At 37.6% G+C, this 26424-nt stretch overlaps 1 protein-coding gene across 4 annotated transcripts in view; it reads right to left on the reverse strand.

Moving 5' to 3' along the window:
- Positions 1-26424, reverse strand: part of LOC132399693 (guanine nucleotide-binding protein G(s) subunit alpha) — a 303414-nt gene that overhangs the window by 9901 nt on the left and 267089 nt on the right. For all 4 annotated transcript variants that reach the window (XM_059980353.1, XM_059980354.1, XM_059980355.1 and 1 more), the window contains 3 exons: positions 7171-7225; positions 4272-4345; positions 988-1046 (listed from right to left, as the gene is read on the reverse strand). In XM_059980353.1, coding sequence (XP_059836336.1) covers positions 988-1046; positions 4272-4345; positions 7171-7225 — 188 coding nt within the window. The remainder of the gene's footprint in view (positions 1-987; positions 1047-4271; positions 4346-7170; positions 7226-26424) is intronic.

A 26424-nucleotide genomic window follows, 5' to 3' on the forward strand; every position in this document is an offset into this window, starting at 1 on the left:
CCGACCATCACAGTCATACAAGAATCACAATAGAATCAATGTAAGTCTGCATTCAACAAGATGGACAGTAAATGTACAAAAAAAACGCCTAATGTGAAAATACAAAATGAAAAAATAAATAAACAAACAAACAAACAAGCAATAAATACTGAGAACATAAGATGAGGAGTCATTTGCAAGTGAGTCTACAGGTTATGGGAACAGTTCAGTAATGGGATGAGTGAGGTTACCCCCTCTTGTTGGACAGCCTGATAGATGATGAGTAATAACTGTCTCTGAACATGGTGGTGTGCCTAATGATGGATACTCCTCCTAAGATCAATAATCATCTCCTTGGGTGCATTGAGTGAGAGGTGGTTGTTGTGACACCACTGAGCCAGATTTTCAATCCCGCTCCTCCTACATGTTGATTCTTCACCACCTTTAACTAGACCAAAGACAGTGTTGTTGCAAACTTAAACATGGCATTGGAGCTGTGCTTAGCCTCACAGTCAAAAATATAAAGCAAGCAGAGCAGCAGACTAAGCGTACAGCTTTGTGGCGCATCTACGTTGATGGTGATTGTGGAGATGCTGTTGCCAATCTAAAATGGCTGGGGTCTGCAAGTGAAGAAACTTAGGATCCAACTGCACAAGGTGGTATTGAGGCCATATTGCTTCAAACTCCATCAATTTGACTCCAGGATGCAAACTATTGAAGTGAAGAGGAACTGGATTTTCACCACAGCAACACCTCTGGTGAACAGATGGACAAAAGACCTCCAAACAGTGAGATGGACAAAAGCCCAATCAATGTCTGGTTAAACTTGTGCAACTAAGCTGGCAAAGTTGGAACTAGTAGCATAATTGTGCATTCTTTCTCCTTGGATTGCTGCCTGCTTTCCTGTTACCAAGCTAATGGATAAATTTGATCAAACAATCTTATACAAGTGTAATATATATTCATCAAGGCATATCCTGCCATAAAATAATTCACTTCAAATCTTACCATTGAAGCACTGAATCCATTTTCTGCGCTCGTCACGTTGCCCTCCAACATCAAACATGCTGCAAAGGGAAACGATTGAATCAATTTTAAAATCAACAAGGCAAATTGCAAAAGCAATTTCTTCAGATTGAAGACTATTCACATTCAGAAAGTGAGACAAAACTGAAAATAAAAATAAAGCACAAAAAAATTATTATACCTGTGTTGTCAACATTACCAAATTTGCCTGAATCATTGATTTTTAGTATTACAGTAGCTCAGGATTTGTATACTGAAGTGCATGAATTATCCATGGATAGAATTAAACATACACTGTAAACCTTTAAGAGCATACATTTAATTTTTTGTTTTATTCTCTAAACCGCAATCGTCTCAAGTCTAAAACAAAATCAGCAATATTTCTAGGATAAAGCAGGTTTTCTTTTATTGGGCTTCTGTACTATTAATGATTTGCACAAAACTCTCTAGAAATAGATGAACTTCCATTGCAATCCCAATGATAGTTAATGTCAAACAGTCTAATAAAGGGTTTCGGCTCAAAAAGTTGATATGTGTGTGTTGCTCAAGATTTCCAGCATCTACAAAATCTTGTGTAATTGATTCAAATTAAATTGATGTCATCACAAACAGATTGGGACCCTTGAGAATGTAAGTACAAAGCAAATATGGCCAGTCAGTTCATTAATGTGTAACATGGATGAAACCACCGATTTCGAGACAAGCCTACAGTTCCAACAATGACTCAAACAATTCTGTTTACATTATGTTGTTCAAGATGCCTTGATCATTCCGTGAGAAAGCTACGAGCTCAAAAGCAAAATTATTTCTTTTCTCCAGAATGCCTTCAATCTACATTTGTAATTTGATCTATGCAGATTTACTTCAACAGGAATGCCATTTACACGGCTCAAGTTCTCTCAACAGATTTATTGAAGCTTTGACAGTTCCTTCATCGGTATTTATTTTCCAATCAGCCATGTTTCAGCTTTGCTGAGGATATTTTTTAATCATTGGTGGATAAAGTTGGATCTCTGCCAGTTACAGCTATTTTACATATATTGTAACACTGAAATGAAGATCTACAAAGACACCAACAAAACATAAAATGACTACGGCTCAGAGTTTTCAATTTATTTGCCACCAGACAGCTGGTGACTTGAATGGATAAGTAATAATAGTTTGACGTCAGATAGAAAACAAGGAAGAACTACCTTGTGATTGAATAAACATGCATTCAAGATTAGATGGAGATGTATGTAACTGGTTGGGTGGAAGTCTAGTAGGAGAGTGTGAATAATGGAGGATTGAACAAGGAGATGCACCAAAATTCAGGTATATAGTGACCAGCGTGGGTATAAAATTAAAAACTGACCGACACAACTAATCTGAACCTGAATGTGAGGACTTCAACCATTGCTGTAAATATTATTTCAAATATGTATTATCCAGAAACCAGTTATAGGCATTCAGCATGCACAAATTCAACTTAACTTTGAAGAGCACACATTTCCATATTTTCAAACTTTATCCTCGTACAATATGTTTCAGTACTCTTGACCTCCTCCCAGTCATACTGTCTGTCATGGAGATCACCTGATATCTTCAAGGACTTAATCTGCTTCTTTCAGCAGTTTTATCCAGTGCTTATTTGCATGCATTCAGTCCAAGACCAACTCTTTGCTCCAAAAGAAATCAATTCAGAGGCTTATGTAATGACAGGACCCATCAACATCAATGAAGTGCTGAACCAGCCTTTATCTAACTCATTCATCGATTAAATATTTTTATACCAAAACAGCATCCAGCATATTTATAGCAGGTCATGTCAGGTTTGAACTGGGCAGTTAGGATCTAAAAGGGTGCACTTATGGACATAAACATATGGAAACAAACTGTGGGCTATGAAATGATCAAAAAAGATGAGAGTAGGGAGGTGCATGAGGAGCAGTATTGGTTTTGGTGGAGTGAAAAAATCAGGACAATACTTCTCTTTCAGGCAATGAAAGCTCACAAGTTCCTTTCAATGCCTAAATTGCTGCTTTGGCACAATGGGATGACATTAAGCAAAGCAGTGGAAAAGAGGAAACTGCAATATTTTCTGCTCGATTGTGATTCTGATGCAAACAGAACTCACAATTAAAACGCTTAGAACTATAACTCATACCTATCAAGCTAGATCTGGGAAGGGCAATAAAAACAAGGTGTTTGCCATGTGCTTTCAAGGTTATACATTTCAGCTACAAATAAATCATTAAAAGACAAAGGGCTACATGTGTATAAAAGCCTAACTTACAGCTGGCTATAATATTACAACTGACTTTATAATGGTGAATCACAGAGGGCAAGAGACTCAAAGCCTATATGGCATTGCAATTATTTGATGCTACATACATTATGCTGTGACCTGGTCAACTCCATTTTCTAAGCTGTTTGAAGTGGAGGTAGTAAATGAGCCCAAGGTAGTTAATTCCACCTCTTAAACATACACCGTTATTTTAACTGAAGCCACACAATGTCATCACTTATAATCCAAGTTAATAAGTCATTGGCAACACGAGTGAATCTGCAGATGCTGGAAATAAATAAAAAACACAAAATGCTGGCAGAACTCAGCAGGCCAGACGGAAACGTCGTCACTACCTCCTCCCATAGATGCTGTCTGGCCTGCTGAGTTCTACCAGCATTTTGTGTTTTTTATTAATAAGTCATTGCTTGGCAAGGAGTAAATGCAAGGCAAATATTTCAGTGAAGATAAACCAGAGAAAATATTATTTACTTACTTGACTGAAGCTTCAGATTATTTTTAAACTCATGTTGCCTGCCTTATCTCAATTAAAGTGTTAACAATAGGTATGATTTTCTTCATTAGCAAGGTAAATTTTGCACTTACGAATCTTCATTAAATAATTATTCATTGGAAACATTCAAATAACCCTCTTACAATTGACCTGATCGTTATTGGGTGGCTTTAGTCAAAATGATGGTGGATGTAGAGATTGTGTTTAACTACCTTTACTTGTGTTCACTCAATAACTCCACGTAATGGGGAAATAAGTGAATACACACATGCACCAATAGTCATAAATCAAATGCATAACTGTACACATTAGCTCAAAGTTCAAAGTAAACTTATTATCAAAGTATATATATGTCACAACCCTAAGATTGATTTTCTTCTGGGCATACTCAATAAATCCATAAAAATAAATGTCATTTTCCTACAAGCACTGGACTACTGGGACATTAATTCATACAGAACAAACTATTAACCAAGGCATACTCACTGAAAGTTTACTTTTTCAACTTGAAATCTGGTTTCAAAAATTCCCGACGTCAATACTCTGCATCGTAGAAGGTCCTTCAAAAGGAAAAATATGCCACCATGAGAGAAACCATTTGTAGCCAACAAGAAATATTACATCTTTTGATACATTCAAGGGTCTGTATGTACACAACTATATCTGAAACAAAACTAAAAGGGCCAAAAGGCCTGTACTGTGCTGTGCAAAAACACAAATTGCTTGAGTTTTGAACAACACAATAAGTAACACAATTTCAAAATAATGTTTAAAAGCAATTCAGTACTTTGCTTCGACAGCCATCCTTTGGTGCTAGGTAATAGCCAAATACAATTAATCTTTGGAAAAGAGATTTAATATGCCAAGTAGGCAGTGGACATCCTGAACAGCTAACAAACAACTAGGGTACTAATATGGGAGTGAGACAAAAACACAAGTGATTGGATATTGGGATAAAAGTTCAGCAAGCGCATTTAATAAAAATTATTTTAGGAATGCATTCGTCTCTTTTAATTAGCTTCTATAGGATGTGATAATTGTGCTGCACCATCAATTCAGGTTTGGAGATTCCATCTGATTTTTAAAAAGTGTTCTTTTTGACCTTACAAAACAATAGAAAAATTAAAAAGCTAAGACCACCAAAGGAACAAAACCAAAGTACTATACTTGCAATAGGTTGATAATAATTCTGACTAATTTTGGCAATTGGTCTTTATAAATCAGACTATACACTCTCAGGCCAAACAATGGAAAACAAAACATTAGTGGAAAGCTTTAAGATCTGTTGTGAATCTTGATGTGAAGTTACATGCCCCAAATGTTTCATGTAAGTTATTTGAGACTATCATTTCCATCTACTCCTACAGGAAGCCTTATCAATCAAGTTATCATTTGCTTAAATTATTTCAGAAGATTAATTCTGAATTTCAAGCATGTGCTCTTTTCTGATTCTACTGTTCAGGTCAAGTCATTGCCTAAATTACTTTGCTCCAAATCAGTAAGCCAACAGCTCTACAATCTCAAATATTCTTGCTTTTTTTAAAAAAAGCTATCTTTTTGAAACTGTAGTATTTTTACTTCATTGCAAACACATAAGTGTGGAAAGATTAGCACTATTTCAGCTCAATATTGACTTTGCAATTGATCCCACATTCTTACTTGTAATACTGCTCATAACAAGCATTGTTTCGATAGCTTCAATTATTGGGATGAGGGCCAGGTTCAATTTGGTGCTGTGTGCAGTTTGCACATTCTCTCCATGGCTGGCGTGATTTTTCACTGTGCACTCTGGTTTCCTTCCACATCTCAAAGATGTAGGTAGGTTAACTGGTTATTGTAAAATGCCCGTTAATGTAGATAAACAGCAGATAACTGGTGGACATAAAGGGCTAAAAGGAGAAAAAATGAGGGACAGATAAATGAAGTCTTTGCTGATTAAGGCAAAGAGCTTATCATAAAGAGATTGAAATAAGTGTTTATTTTCATAGGCATAGTCAGATTTTTATGATTTGAATTTTCTCTAAGGTGCTGTTAAACCATAGTTTGAGAAGGAGTTAGATAGTTGGATGGTGAGAGTTTAGAGGGTGTAAATGCAAGCAGGGAAAGTGCACTTACATTAAAGAGTTCACATGGCAAAAAGATTAACTTGCAGTCTTGAAAGAGTGAATAACCATTATACAATAGAACTCTGCTTTCATTCAATTTAGACCAAAGTGCATCAGTACTATTGAGAAGTTATCTACTTAACTCAAAGGCAACTTAAATTTCAAATGGAAAAAAACTCATGTGGATCAGTCAAGTTTATCTTGTGTGTATCCTAGGTTTGGAAATAAATATCTTTTCACAGCAGTCTCCTGTCAGCATTAGTTTCTGCTACAATGTGCAAGTAAATGTCATTATTGTGACCAACACAACAAATGTAGAGATTCAATTTCATAGTATTGCATCAGTGCAATACAACTTTTAAATGAGACTAATTAGGTTATGAACCTATGTGAATACGACTTAATTGGCTACTATTTGACTGAAATTTAAAATGTACACGCTCATTAAATGTACTTTCACAACAGAAAACAGATGCGATTTTAATGCCCCATGTCTGTGTGCAAATCTGGTTACAATGCAACATTGAACTTATTGATTTATTGGGATTCAGAATGAAGAATACTGAAGTCATGCTTGTGAGAGAGACTAAAAATGTTTTAAAACCTACAAATGAAATGATAGTAATAATAGGAATTTTATTTCAGTGCATTCAATCTGTCAACATAGATCCAAGTAAAATTTGCATGACACTTTTCATTGTGAATTTATACAAACTCTTATGACTGCATGAAGTGTCAAAGAAATTTCTTCTGTAATTGGTGCTATTGCAACTTAAATTCCAGACAGCAATCGTTCAGGAGTTCTACTGAAGAGTCTCTAAACTAAAGAGTTAACTCTCTCTTTCCACAATTGCTGACTCACCTGCTGAGTTCTGGCAGTATTTCTATTTTTATTCTAGCTTTTAAATTCCAGTTTTTGAATTGTTGATCTAAATTGCTAACTCTAATGGCAAACAAAAAAATTAAAAATTCTCCACATTACAAAGTCTGATTCCAGGAATGGTTGGGCGAAGGACACTGGCTTCATGAAATCCAACTAAACACAAAAACATTTGCTTGAAAATATTACATCTCTGTGGCCAAAGTTTTGTTGCATTTTAAATATTTTAATGTAATTATTAACTAAACCGATCCTGGTCAATCAAAAATAATTTTTACCATTAAAAAAAGGAAAACAAAAAGTTAAAAGTAAATATGAAGCTTTAACAACTTTGCCTCTTATCCTGAAACACTGCATATTAATGAGGACAACTTAAAAGTACAATATCAAAGCTGCTTACCTGGTCTGGAGGTATGTAGTCACTTTGTCTGACTATGTCAATCCTGTCTAGAAAGCTGCATAAGAAAAAAAATGGTTAAGATGAGTAATAAGTGAGGGGCTGAAAATAATAAGGCACGGATTTAAAGAAATCATTGCAAAGATATTCTAAAAAACACTAAAACACATTTCACTGCGTGAAAGCATGTTGTAATTTCCTATTTCCTCATTTACTTCTTGTGTGTAATGGAAGGGCATTCTGGTGCTCTATAACAGAATTAAACCCACAAGTTTTGAATCTTGGGAAAAATGAGAATTCTTGATGAATGGAATGACTTGTTACTTGTTGACAATACTTAGAAAACATTTGTTTACATAAATGGTCATGTGCATAGAAGTTGAATGAAATACACAGAAGGCTTGAATTAATCTAAAATATTAATTACCATGGCATGTAACATTAACATCTGGTATTGATTCAAAGCAAATAGAATCTAATGATATTTGCAAACCCTTATACTGTATGAATATGCACTCAAAATCTAAATAGTGATGCAGTGAAAGAATCAGCACTGTTTGTTTGACCTAGGAAACTATTGACCTATTAGCAGTCAATATTGCTCCTACTCACAAGACTCTTTTCCTTGACATAATTGGTCACTAATCCTGCTCATAAAGTACACACAAGTCATAACCAGCAGCCTTCAGTAAGCAGCACCATTTTTGCATGAATTAAAACACATCGGGAGTTCAGAGTTAAATGACAGGTCTGCTTACAGATATTTCAGAATTATAGCTTTAAAGACAAATCTTACAAAAACAGGAAAGACTTTGCCTTAATATTTTGAGGACAGAATTTCAACCTAGGGGGTGAAATGTCCTGGTCCCTCAAGCCTGTCCAACCATTCAAGATGATCATGGCTTTTCTATCTCCTCTATGCCAGATCCCCATAGTCCTCACCAATAATTTTTCAAAAACTCATCAACTTTCACTTTAAATACTTCTGAATATTTTATTAAGTGAATCTTTGGAATTCTCTCCAAAGCAGGTAAACAAGGGGCAACTTCTATATCCTGACAATTGAAAGATATCAGCTTTAATTAGAACATCAGAATAAAATTACAATGGGTTGATGGCAAAGAAAAATTATGCCAACTGAAAATGCCAGTGAAATTTCAATCAGAAAAATGAATGACTATAATGTTATGGTCATACAGCAATTTAGACAAAACAAGATGGTGAGGGGCATGGATGAGTTTTACATAACCATTTTAATCAGTCAGGCAGGCATAGCAATGTTAATGCTTAGTTAATAATATCAGCATTCATATTGAGTAAATGCAAAGCAATGCTGTCTAAAGTATTTGAATTCACAATAAAATCTAGTACTATATCAGTAGTAATAAATGATGGGAAGCAAAATGAGCCAAGGCATTTCTTGGGAATATTACCAAGTAAAACCTGCTAAACTATGGTCAGATACAAGTTTTATTAGCGTCAAAGGAGGCAAGTACTAGGCTGGCAAAGTGGCTTACAGGGAGAATCTGAATGCGTGTAGCCTAATCAATGATAAAGGGAGCAATAAAAATATAAAAGGCTCGCAGGAGTTTAACAGAGGACAATACAAAAATATATAGTTGATTCGTGCACCTAGTTTCCCAAAAAGTTTGATCTTTCTGTACAGTCACACAGCAGGTATATCAATCATATCTTCAAGCAATGAGCATTTGAGCAAGACACCCTATCCGGTACCTCAGGTTCTTTAATAATGGATACAGACATGAGAAACATGACATGTATATATATTACAGATATGAAAGAAAACCATTAGAGCTGAAAAGTAGCCCTAGGAGATCTACTTGCAGAGAATTTTATAGCATATAAACAGACTGCCTTAGCTAACACCCATCTTCCACCTTAATTCATCTCCCTGTAAATGTGCATAACTAGTTTCCCCAAAAAGTATGTGTATTTTACCCACTCCACGCAAGTTCAACCTTTTACTGAAGATCACAAAGCTTCACACAATACAACCTTAATGACTATTCACCTTCTGAATATAATGTAACCAAGATTCTTGAGTTGCATTTAAATTTTAATATTGGCCAAGGGGGTCAAGATGCGAATACTTTTTAAATAAATAACTAGGCCACTCCCCTGAACCTCCAAGGATAGTAGACTTGACAACACAAGATATTGCAAATGCACACTTACTATCTTAGACACACCCAGAAATGGGGAAGGAAAAACCCCAAATATTTAAACATGCAATATGACCACAGTACACTTCTAAATTAGTTGGTATAACCTAATGAGTGAGAACATATTCAAAATTCAAAGTAAATTTATTATCGAAGTAGATATATACCACCACATTCAACATTCAGATTCATTTTCTTGCAGGCATACTCAATAAATCCAACAACCAGAATAGAGTCAATGAAAGACTGCACCAATAGGGGGGACAACCAGGGTGCAATAAACAAAATATGCACATACAAAAAGAATAAACAAACAATAAAAATAGAGGACATGAGATGAAGTCTTTGAAAGTGATTGCAGTGTCACTATTACACTGCAACAAAGATTCTGGACTGTTCATTTTGACTGTATCGCTATTATGATACCCAAACCAGTTTCAGCTATATTTAAATAGGACCTTTATTGTATTAAAATTCTCTGTACAATGGACCAACATACCAAACAAAATTTGACAAGTATTATTAGAGAATACTAAAATAGATGTCTTTGATAGCTTGATCAACTGGAGTTGTTGAAGGCTACACACGGAAATACTGCAGAAACACAAATATAATGATATCAAATATGGAAATATTTGGGTTCAATACAATTAAATTGCAAATAACCTTGATAAATTTTAAACAGTTTATAGGAAAAATAATAAAGTTGGTGGTTGAATTATGGAATTTGTATTTGGTCTGAACTAGTTGTATTAATGAGAAAATGTAGTCAAAATTTAAAAACATTCACTTTGAATGACAGTACTGTATGGAAAAGGTATATGAATGTTCCTGAAGTGGTGCACACTAACATGATTATTGTATCTTATGCTTTATAAATTAAACAAAATGTTTTCCCAGCAATAAACTACTATTCATTTAGAAGTATGCTTGAAATTTATCATTGTCACGCTGGAAACAATGTATTGAGTCCATAATTAAAGATTTGATGTCATGATTCAATTACTGCTGTTAAACCTTTAAAAACAGTATTACACTGAAGAACTAATGGATGAATTAAAGATTTTTCCAAATTTACTGTAAAATTTGAAGCAAAATTTCTAAGCAGGAAACTTCAAACACTCGTAGCAATTTCCTTGAAATATGGAGAGCTCATTTTAATCCCACAAGTGGAATTTAAACCAACTAAAAATAAGATGAACAGCAGTATTCAGAGATAAGATCACCTACTCTAATTAAGAATAAGGTACACAGTGCCTTTGTAAAAGTACTCAGCCCCCAACCCTTTGTTCACGTACATGAATATTACCATCAGGGATTTTGATCAGTTTAACTAAGAATTTTTAATTGTAAATCACATGCTCCTTTCTTTAGCAGCAGAGTTTAAAAAAAAGAGAAAAATGTTAAGCATGAGAAATTAAAATTTCAAAAACTGAAATGTCTGCATTTCAAAAGTACTCACCTCCTTTGCTCACTACTTAGTGGACTACCTCTCACAGCCAGTAGTCATTTTGGATAAGTCTATTAGCTTTGTACAATTTGATGGAGCAATATTCGCCCATTCCTCCTTGCAAAATTGTTCAAGCTGTGCCAGATTATTTGGAGAGCGGTTGTGGACAGCAATCTTGAGATGTTGCCAGAGATATTTGATCGGGTTAAGGTCAGGACTTTGACTGGGCCATTCAAGGACATCAATTTTCTTCATTTGAAGCCAATCCATGGTTGCTCTGGCAATGTGCTTTGGGTCATTATCCTGCTGAAAGACAAACTTCCTCTCCAGTTTAAACTTTCTGGCAGAGGCTAACAGGTTTTTATCCAGGATCTCTCTGCTTAGCAGCATTCATCTTCCATCAATTCTGTACAGATTTCCAGTCCCTGCTGCTGAAAAAGCTTGATGCTACCTCCACCATACTTTCCAGTAGGGATGGTGCTCCCTGGCTGATACGCAGTATTAGATTTACACCACTTATACCCCTTCGTGTTGAGCCAAGAAGTTTCACTTTAATCTCATCCAATCCGAAGACCTCTTCCACATCTTTACAGCATCTTCTAAGTGAAGCTCTGCAAAATCTTTACAGGCAAGGATATATTTTTTAAGCCAGAGCTTCTTTCTTGCCACTCTTCCATTAATACCCTTGCTATGCAAGGCCTTAGATTGTGGAGCCACAAATTTCATCTCCAGTTGCAGCCACTGATTTCTGCAGTTCACTTAAGAGTGACCGTTAAGTGTCATAGTAGCTTCTTACAAATGCCATTCTTCTTCAGCAACTAAGTTTAGAGAAGCAGCCTGACCTAGCCGGCGGGGCTGTGTTTTCACTTTTTTCCATGACGGACTGCACTGAGCTTTGAGTTATGTCCCATGCCTTTGAGATGATCTTGTATCCTTCTCCAGATCTGTGCTTCTCTATTATTATTTCCCTGGCTTATCTTGAATGCTCTTTTGTCTTCATTTTGGATTGGTTTGTTGAAAATTTACCATACTGTCAGACCTTACAGAGACGAGGTATTTATAACTTCATTGATAACAGGTGATCCTTCAATTTACTACATACATCAACAAATTGGGTGAAGTGGTATGGCAATATGTATATTGCACCTGAAGAAAATTGGCATAGTATTTATAAAGGGGATGAATACACTTTCAGCTATAATTTTGACTTTTAATTATAAGTGAATTGTTGATAGGTTTTGGAACTTTTCTTCTGATTTGACATGATGCACAATATACTGTAGATTAGCTCAAAAAGTCCTACTTCAATATATTTTAAATTTAGAAAATGACAGTAAAATGTGAAAATTGATGTGGGGCCTGAATACTTCATCAAGGCACTGTAAGTTGTAGGCAGTGTCTCCCTAGTTGTATCACTGGTCCCACAGGCACCAGATCATCAGAGGGGGCCAACCAATTTAAATTAAGATATTGCTTCCAATTTAATATACAGTACTTGATGTTCTCACTATGGTTCTCTCTAAATTGTGAAAGAGAAAGGAATTTGGTACCTTCTTTGCATAATACCGCCATTTAATTTAATTTAACTATGAACATCTCATTGTCAATTTATTTCTCCATCCTACTCTGACTTCTCTATTTGGACAATAAAGCATAAAGTAAACAGGGAACTGAACTAATCTGACTGAGTACATTTGTGTTCAGAGATCAATGAAGAATTTGAGCTTCAGATAGTCAGCTATTCCTCTCTTGCATATTTCCAGCCATATTTTCTTCTTCTGGTAATTTTGATGACATGTCATCTCCTATTGGCACAACTCCATACATATTTTATCTCCATCACCCCTATCTTCCTTTTAGCTATCACTATCATATGTTGTTTATCCTGGTCTCAAGGTACAGTGGCACGCAAAAGATTGGGCACCCCTGGTCAAAATTTGCTACTGTGAATAGCTAAGCGAGTAAAAGATGACCTGATTTCCAAAAGGCATAAAGTTAAAGATGACACATTTCTTTAATATTTTAAGCAAGATTACTTTTTTATTGCCATCTTTTACAGTTTCAAAATTACAAAAAAGGAAAAGGGCCTGAAGTAAAAGTTTGTGCACCCTGCATGGTCAGTATTTAGTAACACCTCCTTTGGCAAGTATCACAGTTCGTAAACACTTTCTGTGGCCAGCTAAGAGTCTTTCAATTCTTGTTTGGGGGATTTTCACCCATTCTTCCTTGCAAAAGGCCTCCAGTTCTATGAGATTCTTGGGCCATCTTGCATGCACTGAACTTTTGAAGTCTATCCACAGATTTTCGATGACGTTTAGGTCAGGGGACTGTGAGGGCCATGGCAAAACCTTGAGCTTGCACCTCTTGAGGTAGTCCATCATGGATTCTGAGGTGTACTTAGGATAATTATCCTGTTGTAGAAGCCATCCTCTTTTCATCTTCAGCTTTTTTTTTACAGATGGTGTGATGTTTGCTTCCAGAATTTGCAGGTATTTAATTGTATTCATTCTTCCCTCTACCAGTGAAATGATCCCCGTGCCACTGGCTGCAATACAAGCCCAAAGCATGATCAATCCACCCCCATGCTTAACAGTTGAAGAGGTGTTCTTTTCATGAAATTCTGCACCCTTTTTTCTCCAAACATACCTTTGCTCATTGTGGCCAAAAAGTTCTATTTTAATTTCATCAGTCCACAGTTCTTGTTTCCAAAAGGCTTGTTTAGATGTTCCTTTGCAAACTTCTGGCGCTGAATTTTGTGGTGACGACACAGGAAAGATTTTCTTCTGATGACTCTTCCATAAAGGTCATATTTGTGCGAGTGTTGCTGCACAGTGGAACAGTGCACCACCATTCCAGAGTCTGCTAAATCTTCCTGAAGGTCTTTTGCAGTCAAACGGGGGTTTTGATTTGCCTTTCTAGCAATCCCATGAGCAGTTCTCTCAGAAAGTTTTCTTGATCTTCCAGACCTCAACTTGACCTCCACCGTACCTGTTAACTGCTATTTCTTAATTACATTACTAACTGGGGAAACAGCTACCTGAAAATGCTTTGCTATCTTCTTATAGCCTTCTCCTGCTTTGTGGGCATCATATATTTTAATTTTCAGAGTGCTGGGCAGCTGCTTAGAGGAGCCCATGGCTGCTGAACGTTGGGACAAGGTTTGAGGAGACAGGGTATTTATAAAGCTTTGAAATTTGCATCACTTGGCCTTTCCTAATGATGACTGTAAACAAGCCATAGCTCTAACATGATAATTAAGGTCTGAGACCTTGGTAAAAGTGATCTGAGAGCTCAAATCTCCTGGGGTGCCCAAACTTCTGCATGGTGCTCCTTTCCTTTTTTCCACTCTAGAATTGTACAAAACAAAAATAATACACTAATCTTGCTTAAAATGTTGAAAAGAATGTGTCATCTTTAACTTTATGACTTTTGGAGATAGTTCATCTTCTACTCACTTATCTATTAACAGTAACAGAAATTTTGACCAGGGGTGCCCAAACCTTTGCATGCCACTGTATCATAGGTCATTTGGTGGTGCAATGTGTCAAATTTCCTTGCATCTATCCTTAGCTGTTTCAACTTAAAATGGTATTTATGTCAGTCTTTTATTGAAAGAAACGTCATCTAACAGGATCAACTGCTTCTCCTTCTGCAGATACTTCCTAGTTTGCTGAGAACTGTGCCTTATCCTCCCACTCCACAAATAAATTAATTAAATATGGCAGTTTTTAACATCAGAAAGTTACTCAATTTGTCTTAAAAATTAAAATAACATGTAATTATTTTAAAGGAAACTGAAGCTTGAAGTATTCCACTAAACCACTTCATTTTGGTAAAAGTCAGTCTTGTCATATTGCTGTCACCTCAAAGATTGTAATCCAAGATAGCTGATGATAACCTAAAAACCATAAAAGGAGATCTACCTTTTATTGAAACCAACCACCATCCCTCATACCCTCAGTCAAAGGAGTTCTTGCTAGCATCATACAAGTTAAAACCTATAACATATTTGAGGATTGAGAGTCAGAGTTGAAAAAGATCATGTCAAACTGAAAAATTACTTCGAGAGGAAAATCATGCAGTTTATACAGAGTTTAATAACAGAACAATAAGGTTCAAGTATGTGGGTACCCTCTTTACAATAGAGAAGGGACAAGTGGTGAAGAGAGAGGAGCGAGAGGGATGGAAGAAAGCTGCCAGAAAGAAGGAGGCTGAAGGTGAAGGAGGAGAGTGACAAGAGCAGTGGGTTGGATGTACAAATGCAAGCTTAATATACCATTAATAAAAAGCAGTAGTCCTCCAACCTACAACATTTACCAATACATATCAGCAAAAAGCAGTAGTCTGAAGAGGCAACTTTCCTCCGGTTATTTTGCTACAGGGCTATTTCAGACTTCAATATCACAGAACCAAAGAAAACTAGCAGCAACAGAAATGTAACATCCGGAGTACTGGGAAGAGGAGGAGGCTAAATGAAAAAAAAAATTGCCAACAGGCATTGGGGATCTAATCTGGCCTGAAGCAACATGTGAAGTGGTTGTAGTACAGCCATCAGAGTAAATGCCCCTTAACAGAGCATAAACAAGAAATAGGAGAGCAAAAGCCAGCTGTCTCATCATAATTGAAATCAGAGTCTCACTCTACAACAAAAAAAATCATTTATAATTTGTCTCCCCTTAAATTAGAAGAATCAATCATTCTAATTTGAAATCTTAAATCTCTTTTCTGCCAAGCTCCTACATATTCTGTAACAGCCAAGGAAAAAGCAGCTTTTGGAGGCTTCAACCTAGCCTCAGCCAATGTAATCTTGGCATCTAGCTGCCAGGTGGCTACACCAGAAAACACAGCATTGGAAACACAGGTTGCTCTTTCTTGACAGTCTTTGGAATCTGTATCAGTATTACCTCTACCACCACTGCAAAATGTATTTGAGAATTGAACAAGAGGGCTCTACCCTTCATACACTTAATGCAGATACAGAATGTTAAAAGAATTAGCATCAAGCTCACCCTATTGGAATAAACACTTCTACCATAACTAGAGTATCCAGAAAGCCACAAAATCTGTAACTTATTTAGACAAGAACAAAAAACAGAGACATGTAGTCTGATTTCAGACCTCTGCCTCTCCCCTCTTTGGCTGGCATATAATTCTCTCAAGAAAGATACCCTTGTTTCTGTGCAAAAAAAAAGCATCAAAATCTGTCCAAAGCAACTCAGAAACTCGATGGACCAGGTGACCTTTCTGAGTTTTGAATAATTCCACTTAATGAGTTATGTTCCAATTATTTCCTTTTTACTTTGTAATAAAATATGCTTTGACCACACATGTAACTCTCAATAACAGGATAATGGATACTGATGGTACATTTCCCATGTCTGCATTACATACTTGAAGGATTTCCAATTTCACATTTTAAACATTCAATTAAGGGAATTATCTAATTTAGAATGTAAGAAAAGGGATAAATTTCTTCTCTGGCAAATCAATTTCACTTAAGTTTGAGCAAAATTAAGTCATTTGAATTGCACAAAGACCCTTCCAAAAGCTCAAACTTCTCCACTCATTTTGATTACATATTGGAAATCCTGGAAATCACAGCTTCATAGGAATTGTAGCAGATCCATGCAAAAGTTAATGCCTCATAAACACGCTATATATGATTGCATAAAATGAGTATGGAGATTATTCGTCAGCATTTAGTCCAATGAGATTAAAGCTCCAACAACAGAACAGCTACTTCATTGTACTAGTCATGCAAGAAATAAATTTTGATGAAAAATACAATAGTTACCAACCTCTAAATTCAAATTGAATCATGATTTAAAGAAATGGGGTTATGTTGAGAGCTGTCCAAATTTTGAAACTTTAACCATTTAGCATTATCTACAAGTTTACTCAACAGATAACTACAATAAACTCACATAGAATAATTTTTAAACTTTTCAATGTACCCAAGACAGGATGCAGTGAACCTCCTGCTAATATTGACATATTTTAAAAGAACCCCAAAAATACTAACATTGCAGGGTTCTGACTCAATTGTTAAAAGTGGATCAATGTCACAGGAAATCAAGGACATTTAAAAATCAGCTGTTTTGCCAATTTCACACGTTCATATCTGATCACTAGAAGTCCAAACAATTGAGATATTTAATCTCTTAAACCTGAAACACAGATGTAACTTAACAATATACTACCATTGGCCTTTTCTGAAGCAGTTGATTACACGTTGCTGTATGCTTGCACCTGACTATTCGGATGAGGATTCATAGCGCATGCAAACAGGGAGATATAGCAACTAAGGAAACTCTTAAAACATTTATGCCTACAGTTCCCAATGTTGATTAAACTTATGCATTTTACAAAGACAAAAAAAACCTAAATTTTAGTCCCAAATCGATTATTGAATACACAGGCTAGGAAAGAAACTATGGGAAAAATGCTTATCAAGATTCCAATACGATAGAGCTAGCTCTATTCTCGTCCATCAAGTGAATGAACTTTATATGAAGCTGCTATTAAGGAGTGGAGTTACAATGGCTCAAAAATATGTACACTTCCCACAATTTTCTGAAAAATAGTGGGAATTCTAAGAGGGCAACAAGGCAACATCCAATGTGCTAAAATTTTATTTGTCAACCTCACATTTGCTGAGTGCATAAAGCAAATCCTAGGATAATACGCAAATATATTTGAGGTGTCTCTGCTTTTTGTGCTGGATGTCAGGATAGTGGTAGCAATTTCATTTCTGTGAATGTAGAAGGGTGTACCTGGGTAGCAGGAATAATGTCTACATTACTTTTGGAAATTATCAACACAATAAGATGAACAAACGTACTATCTTAACAAGCTGTTTTAGAGTTGAAATTCCCAGGCGATGTTAAGACTTGTATATCAAGAATTATTATTGGTTAACCAACCTGTAACACTGTGACATGGACATCAGGATTTCCCATGCAGTCTCCTGGCACAACATATCGTTCAGTCAACCAGACATTCAGAAATAGTAAATAATCAATGTTCACCAAGAAATAGGTCTTGAAAGCTCCTCAGGATCTAGTGGCACTTTCCAGTGACATTAGACCACTTCAATGTACTCTCAACAGAAAACCCAAACACACACTCCCACCCTCTAAAATGATACATACTTTAAACAAATCACTGCAATTACGTTTACATATTTCTGTTTGTTTCCAGGTTAACAGTACAGGCAGTCCCCGGGTTACGAACGAGTTCCGTTCTTGAGTCTGTCTTTAAGTCGGATTTGTACGCAAGTCGAACAAGTACATCCTGTATTATTCAGCATCAGTTAGTCAAACGTTTGTCTTAGTATAGAGTATATATTTTACCTTTCTATGCATATAAAACACTTAAGAAATGCATGTATTCCAATAATTAAACCATTGTGTTGCTTAGTAATAATTGTAGCTTTCATTGGGGCAGGGCCTTTCACATGCTCCATTATTCTCACTTTATCTTTTATCCTTTAAATTTGTTCCAATCATTGACCAACTGTAGCACAACGCTTTTCCAAAAACCGATGACGTTTCACCTCTTTCCAAATGCTTTATTATTTTCACTTTATTTTTAATCGTGATCGTTTCCCATCAATGGAACAAACACTGCGGGTGGGGGGTCCCCAGCTCTGCTGGGTCCTAAAGACCACTGCACTGAATTCCCCGGGTCCTAAAGTCCGTCGCACTGAGACAGGTTAAATGGGACAAGTGAGAGCTGTGCTGGGTTTGTGCACGTGGGAATTTAAACTGGAGGTGGCAGTGGTGTTTTTTTTTACGAGGTCAAGTTGCGAGCTCAACAACAACCCGGCACAGATGAAGAGCACACTTGGGAGCAGTCTGTCACAGGATCGAACTCTGTAAACTCCGTTCTCGAGCCCAGCACTGATCTCACTGTGCCACCAGTCGACCAGAAAAGGGGGTAGGTGGGGTGAGGGTGAATCTTGTTAAGAAAAATTTAAGCTAAATACAAAGTTACACACCCAATGTATGTCAACGACAATTACTTAAAATGGCGGACAGTGTAGCAATCAGACTTAAAATGGCGGGCAGCATTCTCCTTCCTCAGTTCGTAAGTACGAGTTGTCCATAAGTCAGATGTTTGTAACTCGGGGACTACCTGTATATGAATTCAGGAAAACTTAGGAAAAGATACAAACCACAAGACAGTAGAAAAGAGACGTGTGAAAACAGGCTGTACTACCTCTGGAAAATCTTTATGTTGTAAGTTTAATTAATAACCCTCAAAGAACCCCTTTCACAGATTAGCAATTACCATTACTAATTGGGATAAGTGCTCAGACACAGTAGCTTGTCATCACACAAGGCCGCTGAAAAGATTTAAAAAGCGAGGAGGTTCTTACAGTGGGAGATTTGATTGGAAGAAGTGCACAGACGCAGTAGCTAGTCATTGTGTAAGGCTGCTGAGAAGGTTCCGGGATAAAGGGGAGGAACTGTCTAGAGGAATGATTGTTGTAGTGTGAATCAGAGTAATAGGGCTTTGGTGAGGACGGGCCTAGGCAAGGTAAGGAGGCAAGTTACTTTATCTTTTCTTTCCCCTAACTTAAGAATAGTGGGTTTGACTGCAAGGCCAGTTTTCTGCACTGGGTGTCAGATGTGTGATATCCACAGCAGCCTCCCTGATGGCCACATCTACGTCAGGTACATTGAGCTGCATCTCCTCAGAGACCAAGTTAGGGAACTAGAGCTGCCGCTTGACGACCTTTGGCTTGTTAGGGAAAGTGAGGAGGTGAGCGAGAGGAGCTACAGGCAGGTAGTCACACCGGGGCCACAGGAGACAGATATGTGAGTGACTGTCAGGAGAAGGAAGGGAGAACATCAGGCAGTGGATAGCACAACAATGGTCATCCCCTTAACAATAAGCATCCCATCTTGAGTACTGTTAGTGTGGGGGGGGGGGGGGGGGGGGGAATGACCTACCTGGGGTAAGCAACAGTGGCCGTACTTCTGGCACTGAGTCTGGCCCTGTGGCTCAGAAGGGTAGGAAGCAGAAGAGAATGTCAACATTAATGGGGCACTCTATAGTTAGGGGGACAGATGGGCAATTCTGTGGGCACAAATAAAAATGGATGATAGCTTGCCTCCCAGGTGCTAGGGTTCATGCTGTTTCTGAACACATCCACAACATCCTGAATTGGGAAGGTGAGCATCCAGAAGCTGGGATACATATCAGTACCAAAGACATAGGTAGAATAAGGGAAGAGGTTCATGAAAACAAAATACAGGGAGTTAGGAAGGAAGCTGAGAAGCGGGACCTCAAGAGTAGTAATCTCAGGATTGCTGTCTGTGTCACTCGACAGTGAGTATTGGAATAGAATAAGGTGGTTGGTGAATGCGTGGCTGAAGGATTGGAGCAGGGGGCAAGAATTCAAATTTCTGGATCATTGGGACCCTTTCTGGGACAGGTTACACTTGAACCAAGGAGGACCAATATCCTGGTAGGGAGGTGTGCTCATGCTATTGGGGAAGGATTAAACTAGATCTGCAAGGGGATGGGAACTGAAGTGAGAAGCAGTGATGGGACTGTTAGCATACAAGTAGAGACAGCTTGTAGGAGGTTTGTGAGGAAGGAAAGGCAGCTGATGCACCAAAGGTGCACTCAGCCTGATGGTTTGAGTTGTGTATTTTCATGCAAGATGTATCATAAACAAAGTGGATGAACTTAGAGCATGGATCAATAGATGGAACTATGACGTTATAGCCATTGCAGAGATTTAGTTGTCTCAGGGGCAGGAATGGCTATTGAGCATGGCAAGCTTTAGATGTTTTAAAAAAGGATAGCAAGGGAGGCAAAAGAGATAGGGGAGTGGCACTGCTAATCAAGGATAGTATCATGGCTGCAGAAAAGGAGGAAGTCATGGAGGGATTATCTACTGAGTCAGTATGGGTGGAAGTCAGAAACAGGAAGGGGGGCAATAACTCTACTGGGTGTTTTTTTTATAGATCCCCCAATAGTAAGAGAGATATTGAGCAGATAGGGCGGCAGATTCTGGAACAGTGCAATACTAATAGGGTTGTTGTGATGGTTGATTTTAAACATTCCTAATATTGACTGGCATCTCCTTAGAGCAAGGGGTTTAGATGGGATGTGTGTTGAGAAAAGTTTCCAGACACAATATATAGATAAGCTAACTAGAGGAGAGGCTATACTTGATCTGGTCTTTGGGAATGAACCTGGTCAGATGTCAAATCTCTCGGTGGGAGAGCTTTTTGGAGGTAGCGATCACAACTCTATCTCATTCACCATAGTGCTGGAGAGGAATAGGAGCAGACAATTTGGGAAATCAGTTATTGGGGTAGGGGGAAATATGATGCTATTATGCAGGAATTTGGGAGCATATGTTCTCATAGAAATGCATGGCAGAAATGTAGCAAATGTTCAGGGAACATTTCTGCATAAGTATGTTCCATTGAGACACTGGAAGGATGGTAGGGAAAAAGGTCTATGGTGTACAAAGGATGTGGAAAATCTAGTTAAGATGAAAAAGACTTACAAAAGGATCAAGAAACTAGGTACTGAGAGGGTTCTAGAAAATCACATGGTTGCCAGAAGGAGCTGAAAAATGAAATTAGGAGAGCTAAAAGGGGCCATGGGAAGGCCTTGGCAAACAGAATTAAGAATTAAGGCATTCTACAAATGTGAAGAGCAAGAGGATCAGCCGTGTAAGAATAGGACAAATCAGGTATAATAGTGGAAACCCGTGCATGGAATTGGAGGAGATAGCAGAGGTACTTAATGAATACTTTGTTTTAGCATTCACAATGGAAAAGGATGTCGGCAATTGTAGGGATGACTTAGAGCAGACTGAAAGCTTGAGCATATAGACATTAAAAAAGAGGATGTGCTGGAGCTTTTGAAAAGCGCAAGTTAGATAAGTCACTGGGACCAGATAAGATATACCCTTGGCTACTGTTGGAAGTGGGAGGAGTACCAGAGGATTGGAGTGTTGTTCCCTTGGTCAAGAAAGGGAATAGAAATAACCCAGGAAATTATAGACCAGTGAGTCTTACTTCAGTGGTGGACAAAGTTGTTGAAGATCCTGAGAGGCAGGATTTATGAGCATTTGGAGAGACATAATTTGATTAGGGATAGTCAGCATGGTTTTGTCAAGGGCACGTTGTGCCTTACAAGCCTGACCGAATTCTTTGAGGATATAACAAAACACAGTGATGAAGGAAGAGTGGTGGATTTAGTGTATATGGATTTCAGTATGGCACTTGATAAAGTTCTCTGTGCAAGGCTCATTCAGAAAGTAAGGAGGCATGGGCTCCAAGGAGACCTTGCTTGTGGACCCGGAATTGGCTTGCCCACAGAAGGCAAAGGATAGTTGCAGAGGGTTTGTATTCTGCATGGAGATCGGTGACCAGTGGTCTTCTGCAGGGGATCTGCTCTGGGGCTCTTTCTCTTTGAGTTTTATAAATGACCTGGATGAAGTAATAGAAGGTGTGGGGTTAGTAAGTGTGCTGATTACACAAAGGCTGGGGGTGTTGTGGATAGTCTGGAGGGTTATTAGAGGTTACAGCAGGATATTGATAGGATGCAGAAATGGGCCAAGAAGTGGCAGATGGAGTTCAACCCAGATAAGTGTGAAGTGCTTCATTTTGGTGGTCAAATTTAAAGACAGAATACAGTATGCGACACCCTGGGAAAGGTTTCACTGCTAATGTAATAGTTTCGCTGAAGCAACAGTGATTGGGTTGACTAGAGATAACGGGGGCTTTGGAATGTGCGGCATCCAATGAGGGGAGTGTTTTTCTTTCTTGTGTGCCTGAGAGCAAGATATTCACGGGCTTTTGTTTGGCAGAAGATGGAGAGAGCAGTACCAGAACAGAGAGGTAGTAGACGGCAGGACACAGTGGACTTGGAATGGGGTTGGGAGTCGACGATGCCCAGGGAAAATCAATGGAGAATGAATGGATGGGGAAATTGTAAGCTCCAATGTGTACAATAAACTGTTCCCTTAAAATGGGCCTTTTTTTTTGTTTTCTTTACTAACCCTATAGTCAAATTAAGAATCATTTAATTGCATAATGTGTACCATTTGTTATTTTGTAGTACTGATTTGTAATGGGGAAAACATCACAAAGCATCCACACAAACGAGATTTCACAAGTTTGATGGGGCTAGACACCGTCTTCCCCTACACTAACACCGTCGGCTGAACCAGAGGACAACAACTATTAATGGTAGGGCTCTTGGCAGTGAGGAGGATCAGAGAGAACTTGGGGTCTGTGTCCATAGGACACTCAAACCTGCTGCACATGTTGACAGCGATGTTATGGCAGTGGATGGTGTGATGACATTCATTAACCATGGGTTTGAGTTCAAGAGCCGTGAGGTAAATGTTATAACTATATAAGACCTTGGTCAGACCCCACTTGGAGTACTGTGTTCAGTTCTGGTCACCTCACTACAGGAAGATTTGGATACAATAGAAAGAGTATACAGGAGATTTACAAGGATGTTTCCTGGATTGGAGAGCATGCCTCATGAGAAAAGGTTGAGTGAACTCGGAAGTAGGTGCAGAGGGGATGTCAGGGGTAAGCTTTTCCACACAGAGTGGTGGGTGCGTGAAATACACTACCAGCGACGGTGGTGAAGGCGGATACAATAGGGTTATTTAACAGACTCTTAGATAGGTACATAGAGCTTAGAAAAATAGAGGGCTATGTGGTAGGGTAATTCAAGGCAGCTAGAGTTGGTTACACGGTTGGCACAACATTGTTGGCTGAAGGGCCTGTAATGTGTTGTAGATTTCTGTTCTAGCGTTTAGGCTGACCACAAAGAATGCCTTGAATTTTGTGCCTGTTCTTTCAGCAAGCATGTTGATATGGTGGTGGAGCTGCTGCCCTCACAGCTCCAGTGATCTGGGTTCAACCCTGATCTTCGGTATTGCATATAATTTGCATGTTGTCTCTAACCAAGCATGTTCCAATTAATTTCCACATCAAAAAACATTAGGTAGGTAGGTTAAATGGCTATTGTGTCTAGAGTGTGTAGGTGGAAAGGGGTTGATAGGAAGTCAAAATGAAAAAAAAATTAGATTAGTGTAATTGAAAGTTTGATTGACAAACCCAAGAGTCTGTCTCAGTGCTCTAGTGCCCTATAATATTGCTGATCATTTGGTATTTTGTACCGATCGTGCATTCCAAAGTAAATATACGATAGACATTTATGGAATAATATTCAGACTTGTCAGATTTTCAGAAATCTGAATTGTCTGGAACAAATTACTGGAAGCTCAAGTGATTCAGAAAACATTCTGACCTTGACCATTACTTAAAAAAACGAATACAGCGTCAAACAAATAACATTCAAATCGGAATGCCCTAACTCTACCAAGACCCTTCACCAAATTATGTTTAGCTCCCAAACTCCAGGGAACATGGGATGTTATTTGTTATTCCAACCACCAAAAAGATCCTGAATATCACAGCATATCCAGCAATGTGACCAATGTGCAATGACACTGGATACTCACTTTGCAAATAATTCATTTAAAAACTGTACTTGCTACATTGCACAAGATTGACTGAGCCTGCAATATGTTGCTCACTAGCAATAGGGGAAAAACTGGAACTTTAATAGATTAAGCAGGCACTGTAAAATAATTTAGGTATCAGTGGGGGGGGGGGGGGGAGACTATGTTTCCACAAAAAGCAAATAAGTACAAATAGTTAAAGGAAAAATCTGCTCTGCCACATTACAGCTGTAGCAGAAAGTGCCTTTCATACTCATTTCCGAAAGCAAGAATAATAAATACACGGTTTAATTGCTGTACAATCCAAACTGAGGTATCAAACTAGATATAAATAACTAAAAACACTTCTTTTGTCTGGAGCATGCTTTTTTAAAAAAACGTTCTTATGAATTAGCCCTGGAACAAACAATACTAACTACAATAGAAGCAAAAGAATCAACTGAAAATCTATTTTGAAATTATATTCACCAGTGATTTGGGGATTACCATCTGTCTTCTAGTAGTCAATTAATCTTGCATGAATTAATTTCTCAAAATATAAATGAAAACTGCATAAAAGAGTTTAAGATTTGTAAAGGACAGAGGTTTGATTCTGCACAGAGGGCTGTGCACACTATCTTAGGAGTTGAAGTTTATAAACATTTTTATTTCTTATGAAACATTCATGCTAGAATCTTTCATATATTTATCACACAATAACAACAGCACTTAAAACATCCAGTTTTTGGTCCTAGAAAGTTTTCTTTATGGAGTTAGCTCAATTCAGAAAGTACACCAACTTTTCAAATTAGTTAAACATTACAGCACACGCCAAAAATAGCTTGCAGCCACCCTGGCCTCTGGCTCTATTGCCATGGAGATGGAACCACAGAAGCTATAAATAGTTTATCAGCACCAAATCTTGTGAGACACAGCTGTAACAGATCCAAATCAGCCCATTTTCACAAACAAGAGGCCAGGCTTGCATTTAAAATATTAGTATGTGCCACAGATTTGTACGGCACACAAAATTAATGGCTACAATTTACACTGAAGTTCAATTGAAACATAGTTCTGCTAGTTACATCATTGTTAAGAACAATCTGGATGAAACTTTCCCTCCTCCCATGCTACAATTCCACGACATGTTGAAACTTTGCAGTCTTACAGGTTTTTTGAGTTGACTCATCTATGAGGTGACAATTACATATGCAAACTGGCAATATGTTTTGTTCCCCTCCAAGCACGTTCCCTTTGATCCTCACTTTGAGATCGTAAAAACTCAAGACTTTTAGCCTTCAAGAATAATTATTTAGTTCTACTTCTGTATTGTATGAATATACTGCTTGTGTTCAGTATAGACAGGCACAGAATTTAGATGTTATCTCAATTGTACCATTTAGCAGCTGTACATTTTTGCAAAACTATGAACATTTGTTTAATTGCTCTGTGCAACCTTTCTTAATAATTCTGAAAGGTAATGTACTATATGCATTTTACTGTAATCCACAACAGTTGCTTAAAAGATTCATATTAGTCTCCTTCATAAATCAAGATTTAAGGAGTTGGTTAGGAGGCTAATATTTCTACTGCATACTAAATACTGTGACAAGGTACTGGAAGAACCATCCTTTAAAATCATTTGCCATCCTTGTTCCAGTTAACTCTGATTTTCAAAAATTAAAAAACAACCCATTCTGACATTCTCTACTTAGGAAACTTTAGTTTCAATTTAGGGGCACTGAAAATCATGTACAAAATTTTGAGGGACAAACATTAAAACCAAAGCAGTTGCAATGCAGAAAAATGTTTCTGAAGCATGACAAAAATTGACGATAACAAAGGTGACTACTGTTCAGAGAGCAACTTAATAAGAACTTTAGAAAGCATGGTATTAAAGTAAAAAATAGAAAATGCTGCAAATGCTTAGCAGGTCCGGTCTCACCTTTGGGAAGATAAACAGGATAAACTTTAAAGTAAAAAAATTTGTTAGAACTTGGAAGACAAAAGAGCAGTTCTAGGGTACTGCAATCAGAGTTCAGAAGGTGATCTTTTCAACACTGGAGAAACTAAATACAAATTTCATGTATTTAGTTAACAGGGTGACCCCCAAGCTTCCCACCTAC

The sequence above is a fragment of the Hypanus sabinus genome, chromosome 9 (genome assembly GCF_030144855.1).
Source record: "Hypanus sabinus isolate sHypSab1 chromosome 9, sHypSab1.hap1, whole genome shotgun sequence".
In the NCBI taxonomy this organism is placed as follows: Eukaryota; Metazoa; Chordata; class Chondrichthyes; order Myliobatiformes; family Dasyatidae; genus Hypanus; species Hypanus sabinus.